We start from the raw sequence: 13,930 nt of genomic DNA, 5'->3' as shown, positions 1-13,930 counted from the left end.
TGGGACTGTTAATCAAACCACAGGAAAAGGGAAGCCATTTTCCACAGGAAATATTAAGCTGATCTCCATCACCACTTGGGGAAAGTTGCTTAAGAACGGAGCCAAAAACAGGAAGGCAGAGATGGAAGTTTCTTCCTGTCCTTCGATCACCTGGATCCAGCTGTGACTAAGGCCAGACCCCTGAAGCTTTTCCGTTACACATGCCAATAAATTCCTTTTTGTTTGTTTGTTTAGGCCAGTTTAAGTTGGGCTTCTGCCATTTCCAACCAAAAATATCCCAACACAACCCATTTGTGCCAAAGAGCTAAGATCATTTGCTAAAAAAAAAAAAAAAAAAAAAAGCATAGCTGATTTTTGCAGGTTTGCAAAAGCAGCCAAATGTCATCACGTTGAATTCACTTCTATTTTGTTCTGCATGTTACCGCACTGTGATTTAATTTAAAAAAGACAGAGGGAAAGAGAAAAAGGCTCATTCCCTGTCTTAAGGCAATTAAATTTCTATTTATCTTCCATGTGCTTTCCTCCTGATCTCAGATATCTGAAGTTAACTTTCTAAGTTTTTAATCATTGTTGCCTGTTCTAGGATCTACTTCCATCAATTATTTTCTCCCTCACTACTGATAACCCCCTCCCAAAACCTCCCTAGCTTTTCTTACTGGTTCCTACCCTTTAGCCTATAAGTACACCTAAGTCTCCTCCACACAAAAATTAAATCAAAAAAGAGAGATTACAATATACAAAATCATACACACATGCAATCAGGCAGAAGTAATCCAAAAGAAATAAAAGAAAATAGTGTCGAGTATTAAAGATGGTTGTCTCTGGTGGTAGGAATAGCTGACTTTATCTTTCTTGAAAAAAATACTTTTCTGTACTTTTGAAATTTTCTTGGTCTTGCTTTTGTAACAGAAATATATATATTTTAAAATACACTTCTTCTTTCAGCTACCAATATCTTTCCATCCTTTACTGCAGACATTACATGAAAGACCACGCACACTTCCTTGCTCCTTGCTCACTTCCACTTGGACTCAATTATTACACCACTCAACTGAAAATGCAGCCCCCCTACCCCAGGTGACCAGTGTGGCCATCACAGCAGAGCCAATGGCTTCTCTTCTCCCTTTAGCCCAGTTGATAATCTTCTATGGATTATCGGCCACCCCTTCCCTTGGCTCAAGTTTGAAACTGTAACATTATCCTCAGATTTTCCTTTCCTCTGCTTCCCCATTCGGTAGTTCAACAAATTTCCTCAATTATATGTGCAAGTGCACCTTGAACATCACCTCTTCTCCTTGCCACTGCCGCTGTCTGCTGTCTGACCCTCTGGTGGCCTCACTCCACTCCTCCTCCCGGCCTCCGCCCCTCCACCTCGCATAGGGCCCTGCCTTGGAAGAGTTAACACCCTACAGCTCAAACGTAATCGGTTAATTCCCCCCACCTTAACATTTCTGATGGCTCTCAAAAGGCATGCAAAATCACATACGATTTCTGGCCTGGCATCCCGTGGAGAGATCCAGAAAATTCTTCTCCCAAAAAATAAGATATAAGCCCAGAAAAATAGATAAAATTTTATAAACAGGATTTGGAAAAAAGGCCAATCCTGGCAGAGGGAACAGCAAAAAAAAAAAAAAAAAAAAAAAAAAAAAAAAAAAAAAAAAAAAAAAAAAAAACAAGGAACCAAGACAGAAAGTGTGAAGTCGGTCTGGGCCCCTGTGAGAGACCTCACTGAGCCGGCCACCGGCCAGCTCACCTCTCAGGCCCTGGCCTCTCTCACTCCCTGGTGGCAGCGTACCCTTCCACCTCCTGCAGAGTTGGTGGGCTAAAGGCTGCAACACAGGTGACTCTCCTGTTCCCAAAGGGTTCTGGGTTCAAGCCAGGGGACAATGGAGAATAACTGAAAGCTTTTGAACAGAGGTCTCCTAAAAAAAAGCAGCAGAGTGTTTGGAGGAAATGAATCTGGCGACGACAGATAGAAATAGAAGGGAGAGGACGAAGGAGGGACCGAGCCACCGCAACGACACGAATAACGTGAGGATGCTGAACTCGTCGTGGCTCAACGTGTGCGTAACAAACTCAAACGCTGCAACCAGGAGTTTGGAGGAATCTATACTGCTTCTTTTGTACCTGAAGTCCCATAAAAAATGCACATTTAACTCCCCCAAAGACTTTACATTCCCATTATAGTCCCCTCTGAATTCTTCCTTATAATAAAAATGTCTGACTCTAGTTTTGATGCTTAACCGCTGACAACGTTCAAGTCCCACCACTCTCCTTTTGCCCCACATCTGAACAAGCTGATTAAAAAAAGCTAGAGAACCTCTTCCTTTGCGCTGGTAGAGAAGATCAAACCATTCAAACCTCTGCCCTTCCTTCACTCAAGCTGAGGGGCCAGTTTGGGTGCCTCCTCTGCTTGTCCCAGAAAGCCTCATTACGTGAGTGCTCAATCTGTTCGTATTCTCTTGGTGTGTGTGAATGTGGCACCATCAGTCATGACACCAAATCGGTTTGGGGTGAGTGGGGAAGGAGTTGACCCCACGTCTACGGAGTAACCGCAAATGCACTTCAATGCTGACCTACTGCAAAGTCCTTACTACACCTAGATTGGAGGTATAGAGATGCAGAGAAGCGGCATATGGAAATACTGAAAGTCTCTGCGAGCTCCAGAAACTTCTCATAGAGAGAGGGCCCTTTATTAAATGTCCTGTGGTCTAAAGATGAACTCAATATCGACTGGCTATGCCACGTCGTCAAACATTCACTCAAATATCTAGTTATTAACTTTAAAACAACTGACTGTGTATTTAGTACATACTTAGCTCCAGCCTCTCCCTACTGGCTACCTGTAAGACACTGCAAGCCACAGGAGCTACGTGCTTGATTCTCCCAGAGTCCCTTGCTCTTACCTAGAAGAAAGCGGTAGAGGTTGGGGCAGAAACACAAATATTTCCCTTTCTTAACATTCTGAGTTAAAGGGCTAGGGCAGCTGAAAGGCTAAAATGAAAAAATCACAAATAACATCGTTCTTCAAATAGCACTTTAGTCATAAACCAAATCATAATCTTGATTTGTGCTTAGTACAGAAAGTATTTCCATGTCTTTTCAGCCATACCTACATATAGGTAAAGGTCATAATCATGAAAAATAGTGTCTTCCTCAGAAAGAGTTTAGAAAATCATAATATTAAGTACTTACACATCTTTAGCTGCTCCTGCAGGGCCTAGGGGGAAAAAAAGGAGAGATACGTTTGTATCAGTGTGATAGCTACAAAAATTTTAAGCCCAATTCCCAACTAATATTCCAGAAGAGGCACACTGAGAATATGGTTTTTCAATAAGATTATTTCCAAAAAGTTAAAAAGGCAACACAACCGTAAACTCCAAATCTTAAATTTAGAAAGTACTGGTTCTGAAAGGGATTTCACAGGTCACCTCATCCAACCTCCTCCTTTTACAGATAATGAAACTGATGGACTTGAGAAATATTTTCTTCTCTAAGCCACCCCTCTTCTATGCTGGCGTCTACGTGGCATTGTGACAAGTTACGCTCTGCACTGGTCACAAAGTAAAGCAAAGTCACAAAACAAAACGGAGGCGATGTCCTGAAGGAATTAGGCAGTGTCAAGAAGGCCAGCCTCGCTCTAAAAGGAGTTGCGCACACTAATCACGCTGCCTCTATGTGCGATCGAACCCTCTCATTTCTGCTCCCCACCACACACGGGAAACCACCCGTCTCTTTGGAAGCCACTCCTACCACTGATTGCAGATTCTCCACCTACCACACCTTCCCATCCCCACTCTCCCTCTTCCTAGTATCCTTATCTGGCGACCTGGAACTTGGTTCTAACTTTACTACTTACACGGTAGTAAATGTCCTTTGACCTCGTAAAACCTCGCTTTTCTCGTGTGTCAAATGAGGGTAATAGGAGAACCTTTCTCAAAGGTTATTTTGAAGATTTTTTTTTTTTTAATGTGTCAGCACAGCACAAAGTCTAGCGCATAAAAATAGCTAAATTATTATTAACCGTCGCATTTAACTTAGCATCTCCATACCTATGATGGAAATTAAAACAACCTCTGCACAAGTTGCAGAAATGTGAAAAGAAAGGAAGATGTGCTAGAAAGTAAGCAAGTAAGCTTGCAGGAAAAGTTATTGTCAAGGTTGCAAGAACTACACCCCAGTGATCCTAATTCAGGATAAAGACAATCAAGACTGTTTCAAACAAATACTTTTCAAGGCTTTGCACAAACCCGAATTTTACAACAAACTCAGCTCCTTTCTTCAGGGAAGAGTAATATTTCTGTGCCACAACCATCATTTAAATTATGTAAATAAAAACTGCTTTGGAATCTGAGATCATAAAACCAAAAAATCCTAAAATAATAAAACAAAAAATCTTGACATAATACACTGCCAACAGTGTAGTATTTTGATAGAAAAAAAAAAATAAACAAAGGATTAGTGCCACAAAAAAACCCATGACAATGAACATTTCACTTCAGAGTCAAAACAAAACAAGCATGAGAATCTGGAAGAAAGTCTAGAATAAAAATAACACCTTCATTTTCTAATTTTGATTTTCACAAAAAAGGATGGGGAATGTTCTGGCGTTTTCGGGGAGCGGAGGACCAGACGTGTCAGAAACTTGTGTTCTGTGAAATCTAACAGAGAGAACAGGAGATTATAATGTGGACCATGAATCCAGTTAGAGATGATAGACCATCCATCATCTGCCACAGGCAGAGCAGAGAGACAGAAGCCATCCCGCTCCAAGGGTGAAGCAGGGTGGTAGGCAAAGAACGCCATGGGATTGGAGGGCAAAAAACCTAAGTCCTTGTTCCAACATTTGTCTAAGTCAATAAATCACTTTGCTTCCATTTCTAATACTGGGCTGATAAAGGCAGCTGAGAAGACAAAGCACAATAATGTGTGTGAAATTAGTTTCAAAACAGCACCCTGTTATCCAATCAGCACTTAATTTTAAGGTCACCAGGAGCCCTCTAGCCACTTCACCCTGATTGCACCGGCTGCCCGCACCCAGTTCGATTCACCGCCTAACATCCCTGCAAGCCTGAGGCAGATACCTGGTGTTGTCTTCCGAAACGAAGTCAGAGACCATTTTTCTCGAATGTCCCTCATTTAAAGGGCACCATCTCTTTAATGATTGCAATGGTGGGGAGAGCAAAGAAGTCCAAAATGCTACATCAAGTATATATGTATGATTTTAGTACATGCTCCATTTTTTTTTTTAAGGGCAGAAAATGTGCATCTTCGAAGCAAGGTAACATGCTATTAATGATAAGTTTATAAACCCAAGGCAGCACACGACTTCTCAGAGTAAAAAAAAAAAAATTGTAATTGTTGGAAACCCTGAGCAAAACTATCAGAATATCTAGGTATATAAAATGCGAAATCTCTCTTCCTTCTTCAAAAGTATAAAATCATAAAATTATTAGAAGAAAATTATCATTACTCCCACTGCAACATTTTAATTACACTTTACCTCTATATTGATTAAAATTAACCAGATGGAGGTCTCTACTCTAATTTATGCAAAAAATACTTTAACTAAACTATTCAGACAGTGGCAAAATCCTATTTGCATTATAGTGTGTTTATGGTTCATGGGATTTGTCATTTATTAAACAAGCATAGTGGTGTGTCTAATTCCTTCCAGCCCGGGGGGGGGGGGGGGGTTTAGAGCAATCATCCCTGTTAGCAACACTTCATTTCCTGCCAAAATGACTCTTTACTGTTTAAACATAGCCTTGGTGCATTATTATAATGGCCTTAAGAGAAATAGAGATGAGAGAAGGCAACAATGTTTCTTGTGGAATAAAAGTAGCACAGAACATATGGAAAGTTCTGTATGTCAAAAGATTTAATGACTGTTTTTCAACTGTATAAATGGTCATTTTAAATATCTTCCTAAAAAACAGAAAGGGGGAGGGGAGGCTTGCTTTCAGGAAAGTACAGTATGCAGTTCTAGTGATAAAAATTAACTGTAAATGGTTAGGGTATATAAGGAAGAACATTGCCTTCTGAAAATAACTGTTTCTTTAACACTTAAACATTGTTCACAATATTACTTCATTTCACAGTGATTATGTATACCTTTCACTTTATGCATGTCAAAAGATTTTAATATTTTATTCATGAGTCTCAAAGCCAAAGTCTCAGTTACTTAAAAATGCATAGCAAATCCAATGTATTCAAATGTTTAAGAAACTTAATCTGATATTGTGGATTCATACAAAGATAGTTGGTCTTTGTCCCTTCCTGGCACAGAGCTGCTAAAAAGCTTGGCATTTCCTCAATGATAAAGATGATAGGCGCCTTCTAACGAGGGGCCTCTTGGCAGGACCGTAGCTAGCTTTAGAATGGGCGGCTGGTCACCAGAAGAGCCAACCCTTGATTAGAAGCTTGGAACTTTCAGCCTCACTCCCCAACCTCCAGGGAGGCAAGAGGGACAGGAAGTGAAGTTAATCACCAATGGCCAAAGATTTAGTTAACCATGCCGGCATAATGAGATTTCCATAAAACTCCTCAACGATGGGGTTCAAAGAGCTTCCCAGTTGGCAAGCACTTCCATGTGCCTGGAGAATGGTGTACCCCAACTGCAAGGGAACAGATGCACTCAAGATGCAGAGACCTCCCTACGTGTCTCTCCATCTAGCTGTCCACTTGTGACCTTTTAAATAAACCAGTAAATTTAAACCGGTAAGTAACGTACCTTCCTGAGTTCTGAGAACCATAGAAATTATCAAGTCTGAGAGAGGGGGCTGTGGGAACCCCCATATTTGTAGAGAAGATATAAATGCAAGAAATCTGGGAACCCAATACTTGCAACTGGTGTCTGAAACAAGGTCCTTTTGTGGGATTGCGTCTTCAACCAGTAGTGACTGACACTAACTCCTAGTAGTATGGGAATTCAGTTTAATATCAGGCACCTGTCTAATGTCGCAGAATTGGAGAAATGGATGGTGCCAGGAGGAAAAAAAACATTCGGATATTCTTCGTGTTTTATAACATGTTTTATAAAGATTTGGTACCCTCATAAGTTACAGAGGCTCTGAAAAACCTCGAAGTGCTTAATGAGTCACACCACGATTAAACTGTGCTTTATTTAGTTTAAGAAATAATTATTTACACTCCAGATGTAGAGTTTTTAAACAACATTTTCTTATTTCCTAATTTTGTCCCATTCCCGGACAACGGCAGAAAACACTTCTGTTGTAGTGTCCTCTGGTTGCTGTAACAAATCACCACAAATTGGGCGGCTTAAAACAACAGAAATATGTGTTCTCCGAGCTGTGGAGGCCCGAAGTGCACATCGAGGTGCCAGCAGGCCCTTCCACACTCCCCAGAGGCTCCAGGGACGAATCCGCCCACGCCTCTCTCCCATCTGGTGGCAGCGAGTGCCCCTTGGCACCCTTTGATTTGTACCACTTCCCTCTCTCTCCCGCCTTCACATCACCTCCTCTCTGTATCTGTCTTCTGTTTCTTTTTTTATTATTATTAAGTTTATTGGGGTAACATTGGTTAATACAATCATATAATTTTCAGGTGTACATTATCATTTGACATCTATATGTTCTATTGTGTGATTACTACCCAAAGTCCAGTTTTCTGCAGCTACCATATATTTGATCCCCTTTACCCACTTCACCCTCCCCCGCCCCCCTATATTTGACCCTCTTTACCCCGTCTACCTCCCAACTCCTCCCCCATCTCATTACTAACCACTACTCTATAGTCCTCTGGGAACCACTAGTCTATAGTCCATGTCCATGAGTCTCTGTTTGTTTGTCCTGTTCCTTTATTGCTTTTAGGTTTATATCCCGAATATAAGTGACATCATGTGATTTTTCAACTTTTTCTGTCTGGCTTATTTCACTTGGCATGATTATCTCGAGGTCCATCCATATTGTCACAAATGGCAGTGTTTCATCTCTTCTTATGGCTGAGTAATATTCCATTGTATGTATGTGCCACAGCTTCTTTAGCCAATCATCTATCATAGGACACTTCAGTTGCTTCTATGTCCTGGCCACTGTGAATAATGCTGCTAGGAACATTGGCGTGCAAATATCTTTTCGGATATGGGTTTTCAAGTCTTTGGGGTAAATACCCAGTAAAGGGATTGCTGGATCATATGGTAGATCCATTCTTAGTTTTCTGAGGAACCTCCGTACTGTTTTCCATAGTGACTGTACCAATGTACAGTCCCACCAGCAGTGTATGAGGGTTCCTACTTCTCCACATCCTCTCCAACATTTGTTATTACTTTTCCTGTTGAATATAGCTATTCTAACGGGTTTGTTTCTTACAAAGACACTTATTATTGAATTCAGGGCCTACCTAGATAATCTAAAAGATAATCTCCCCCAGAATCCTTAACTTAATTATATCTGCAAATTATATCTTTTTTTCCAAGTAACATTTATACATTCCAGAAATTAGGACCTGGATATATCCTTTTAGAGATCACCATTCGACATATTCTTATTCTTGTCCACCCCAGCCCTCCAAATACAGAAATGCTCTTTTGAAAAGAAATATATAGCCAAATTAATATTTGAGGGAGAATTAAATCATATATATCATACATTCCACAAACTCAGACGATGAAGTAAGCCAGCTGAAAGGTACCACATCGATTCAGTAATTTTAAGCAGATATACACATAATATCTGGGTTCCTATTGAGAGGTGTTTCTTTGCAATCTAATCAGTCTCGTGAGTTCAGTAGAGTGAGCCATACTTCCTAGTATGATTTTAATATTTTTCAGATTCATATATTTGTTATGAGTTCCTCCCACATGCCAAATTCTAATATAAAACATTTTTACCTATTTTAAGGAAAGGTTATGTACATTTTTTACATTTAAAAGTCTATTAATGACTTTTTTCATCACTATTTTATATGCACTTTATAGAGTTTATGTAATATACTGGAAATAGTCACACAAGTAAATGAATTGCTAAATTATATGTTAAATCATATTTCCCTTTTCAGGCTGAGTGGTGATTATTTAAACACACACACTAAAAAAAAAAAAAACGATTATATACATAAAGAATTTCTAAAAAGTACTCAAGATTTACAAATCACTCTTATTTCTGCTTAAGTAATCAAACAAGTCATTATAGCTCTTATGGGAAATAACAAAAATATGCAGGAATGTTTTTCTCTTTATTTGCTTTATATAACAGCTCCTCTGAGAACTGCATAAGCATAACTACAGAAAAATAAACAAAATTCTCTTTGATTTTGACAGCTTGCTATGTCTCCTCCAACCCACAACAGTTATAAAATTTTGTCAGAGTCTTAGTTTGGCCCAAAGAAATAGAACAATAGCTCTTCAGTTCATCCAAAACAATGTTTATTTTTCAAGAAGCCAACAAAAGACACAGATTCATAAGTCACCTCTTCAATAACGGAGAAAAAAAAAATCAGGCCAGTGTGTCCTAGAAATACAAAATTACATTAATGAATGTGGCAGCTCCTGCAGAAAATCTCTTTGCTTATAGGTTTTCATTCTTGAGTAGCTACACCTTAAGATGGGTGAAAATTAATAAACAAAGGCAGCCACATAAAAGTACAGACCTAAGGTAATGAAACGCATTGACATTTAGCCACTATACTCTAAGCCACGTCTACTATGAGCTATGAGCAGCTCATGGTGGAACCGAATAATACACCTAGGTCACCATCGCGAACCATTCACGTGGTTGCAAGGTCAATTCTGGGGAGCTGGAACAAGTGGAGCTCCCGATTCTGTCCCACCGGTGGTGATGCCCGAGCAGAGGTATTTCCACAACCCCTTGTCATGCGCCATCACTCCGAACACGGTGCAGCCAAGGAGGCACTGATCACCTGCACCTGCCTACCTTCCCCTCAGAGGGAGTAGCGGCTCCTTGCGGGTTACCCAGGCTTTAACAGTTTGGGTTCGTTTTCACTTCTCACCCCTTCCTCCCTCACATACAGTCCGTCCTCAGCCTGGCTGTCTTCCAGGGGTCTCTGACATCGATGCCTCCATTATTCCGGCGGCTGTACTTGATGCCGCCCTACATGCTCATTCTTTCCTTCTACACAAGTTATGACTGTCTTTCCCTATATTAATAATAAATAACATTGAATACTTACAACATACAAAGCACTGTTTTAAGCACTTTACATACATTTATTTTCTCAGTTAATCTTGAGTAGGTTCTATAATTACGCACCCATCTTACAGGAAACTAAGGTACAGACAGTTTAAGCAAGTTGCCCACGGTCATGCAGCTGACAAATGACAAAAGCAGGACTCCAAGTGGGGCCTTTTGGCCTTGGAGCCCACTCTCAACTCTGCTGCTTTTCCCACCCCAATCATAACCATTCTCACCACCTTCTCAAAACCCTGGAACCAACTATTAAAGCCCAGTCAGGCCAGACTTCTCACTGCCCAGAAATGCACGAAGAATGTATCTGTTCCCTGGAATTTCATACAGCACCAAAAATGCCCTCCTTCTGTTTTCGGATTATCCAAATCTTACCTATTCTTCAAAGTGAAACCAAATCCCACTTCTTCCAAGCAGGCTTCCCCACTGCTTGAGATTTTATTTCCTCCTCCCAATTGCTACGCCAGTCACAGTGTGTCCACACCATTTAGGGCTTGATTTGGTACCATCCTTGTTTCTAAAACATACTCATTTGCTCAATGAATAAAGTTTTTTGAGGGCCAAAAAATTCCACTGAAAATTTGGATATTGGTCTAGATGCTGAGGGTACATGGAGGGTATGGCATTGAGCAAGACGCATGAGGATCTTATAAGACCTACATTTAGGGGAGGGGAACAAAAGGGAGACTAAATAAACAAAATAACAGCTCTCGAGCAGTGTTTCAAAGAGAGAGAAAATAAGAGTGGGTTCCGCGTGTTTAAAAAACAGAAGGATGGTGGGGCTGGGGCCTAAGCGAGCTAAGTAGCACAAGAAACAAATGACTTCTTGATGACATCAACAAAATGTTACCTTATTTACCCCACTATTAGGCCTAGACTTCAGCCAAGCACAGTGGCGGCATTTCGGTACTACCAAAGCATTTGTAGATGGATTAAGCCTGGACCATACAGCTACATCGAAAGAAGAAGATGCAATTATCTATCTAACTGAGGATGAGGAGATAACTAATTTAAATAATTGGACCCAAAAGAATTATTTTAACTCCCTGGGTACACTGATTAAATAAGATAAATAATTAGTAAACTCTTCCTCCTTAGACTACTGTTATAGAAATAGCAGAAGAACCCCGAGAGAGATATATTCTAATAATAAACTGCCCAAAAGGTAAGGTCAGATAGTTGGCAATTACACAACTCTGGGAGAAAACTAGAATTAACCAATTGAACTATCATGAGCTGAATACTTCTGAAATAATTCTGCTGCTGCAAATAATTTCTACAGCTTTAGGGGGCCTTGAAATAGGCTACTGTAGGTATCTGGAACCATTCAAACTTTTAAGTTTTCTGGTCTACATTACAGACTCGCTTAACGATCTATACATATGACTGTATAAGAGGGAATGACTGACCTGTCGCATACAGATTAGCTCAAATGCAGGCTCACTCATTCCAATGCCTAGGGAACACATTCAAAAGAAAAACAAAGGGATAGAAAATTTGATTGCCGAGACAGAGAGGTGGGGGTGGGGGGGGGAGGACAGAGAGCAACCCTTTAAAAATGGACTATTTAATCCACGTTTGTCTGTAGTTTAGGTTCTAGACTGTAGACTACACAGGAAAAACGTACTGAATTGTCACTGAATAGAAAATACAAGACGTTCTCCTACTATAGCTCTTGGTTGGGGAAAAAATCAAATTCCTATAACGAGAGTGATCTTACTAAAACATTGAAATACAGAGGAAAGTTCTTGGTTCTCGTGATCCCCTCTAAATTGATAGCTCAACTCCTCCCGAAAGCTTTCCCCGATTAAACGATAGTTTAACATCTCCTGGGCATGTGGATGTTCAATGTATACTCTATTTACTTTGCTTTGCAATGATCCTCATATGGTTAATCTTCCTATCTAGATTATCAACTACTCAAGAGCAAGAGAGGTTGATTTCACGCTGCAACCATCCATTGCTGGCTGCCCTGACCCCTGCCCTAAATTCCTAGGAGAGCACAGTGCTCCACACGTTTTTAAGTTCATGGTTAAAAATCTCCTGTAAAGGAAATCTAACCTGAATGATCTAGGTAGAGCCTGACTGATCGAGAGGCTGATTCCTTCTGGCCATTTGACCATCTTACTGCATATCAATTTCTCCTCCACATATATGACATATGGAATCAAATTCACTCAAATACCAATGTGTCATATTAACTAGTTCCACTAGACAAAGGCCAAGAAAGGCAGTTGTCCAGATAGTTAGGGGAAAGGAAAAACAATTATCTGGTTTTACCTGTATTATTTAGGGAGTAATGTAGGGCTTATAATGGAGACTTCCAGTTCAGGGGCATTATTACAAAGTGCTAATGCATCCTTTAAAAGTGGATTTGCCATGCATGTTCTTCAAGAAAAACATTCAGGGACAGTCACTTCACTTTCAACATGGTGATATTCCACTGCTCTATAATTATTTCAGCACAGAGAGCTTTCACTCTGGAACTCAAAACAGTGAAATGAAATGCCTACGGTAATGCAACCGGCACAGTGCCGAGGTCAAGCTTAAGTCTCACTCTCCAGGCTCAAGATAGCACCCTTCCCAACATCTTTTTTTTTTTCCCTGAAAATCTTAAGTGTAGCTATAAAATTGTACAACCTCTGGGACACTTCAGAAGTCGTGCATTTTAAGTACCGGGCGCCCAGGGATACCATCCATTTAATGCCTTTCATTGTGCCTGAGTTCAGTACCGTTTGCAGCTTGGTTGACGGCATATTTGATGCCGATTTCAAAGCTCCCAATTGAAAGAAATTTGAGTACCTCTGCACTCTGATTTCTTTTCCTTAACCTTCCATCTCTTATCCTGATGCATTTCCTTTCTGAAACTGAATCCTACCACTAGCTACGAGGAAAATTTCAAAATAACGATGACCGAATCCCCAAGCGAGCCAGCTGGACTCACCAGCAGGGAAATGTTGGGGGAATTACTTCTCAAAGACAAGGGCAGATCCTGCAAAGAGGTAATGAAATAACTCCCTGCTCGTGATGTTTTCTTCTCCTTAATGTTTTACAGTCTGCACTCGCTATCTTGCTCTCCTCCGAACACAGAGTAATTTTTAGCAAAGAGCAAGCGAGAGGAGAGAACAAGATGCTCTTGCATGAGCTGTCCTTCATAAACAAAAATGAGGCTACTTATCAAGAAGACATGAGCTTCGAGTGGTTTTTCAACATAACAATATCTCTTTATGTAATAAGGGATGTGCTCCTAGGGGAAAAAAAAAGAGATCAATCAAATATTTGTAAGGAGAATATTTTCCCATTTCCTTACTTTACCATTTCAGAGCTACTTTATCAGCATTCTGATTTTAGCAATGTGACTCCTCCCTCTATCCCCAAACCTGACAAGTAGGTCATTAATAAATAAAAATGGAAATGAACTAAACCAGCTCAACTTTAAAGGAAATCCATTATGAACCCTTCCTATGATTTTTTTATGTGGATAGTTGTCCTTAAACTTTTGTAAAGTAGGGTGCACATGCACAGGACCTCAGAGCACGTTAGGCTGAACGATGCAATTCGTGGTGTGCGATGTGGCCTTGACACTGTTCCAGGTTTCCATGCGGAGCTCTCCAGCTACCCAGCTACTCTCAGGTGAGAATCCTGTTTTTGTCCTCCTTAGTAGAAGGCACTAACTAACCTGTTACTGTTACATGACTAGAAAAGATTTATTCCCCGATGACTCTCTGCATGTCATAAGGATAAGGATTTAATTCAAGATGATAAAG

General features: G+C 40.3%; 1 protein-coding gene across 1 annotated transcript in view; it reads right to left on the bottom strand.

Annotated features, from left to right (window-relative positions):
* The window catches only part of CUNH12orf75 (chromosome unknown C12orf75 homolog), a 30,353-nt gene that overhangs the window by 14,940 nt on the left and 1,483 nt on the right, over window positions 1–13,930 (bottom strand). The window contains exon 2 of the mRNA XM_016127078.2: window positions 3,196–3,220. Coding sequence (XP_015982564.1) covers window positions 3,196–3,220 — 25 coding nt within the window. The remainder of the gene's footprint in view (window positions 1–3,195; window positions 3,221–13,930) is intronic.

The sequence above is a fragment of the Rousettus aegyptiacus genome, unplaced genomic scaffold (genome assembly GCF_014176215.1).
Source record: "Rousettus aegyptiacus isolate mRouAeg1 unplaced genomic scaffold, mRouAeg1.p scaffold_m13_p_2, whole genome shotgun sequence".
Taxonomy (NCBI): Eukaryota; Metazoa; Chordata; class Mammalia; order Chiroptera; family Pteropodidae; genus Rousettus; species Rousettus aegyptiacus.
This window is presented reverse-complemented; position numbering and strand designations above follow the sequence as displayed.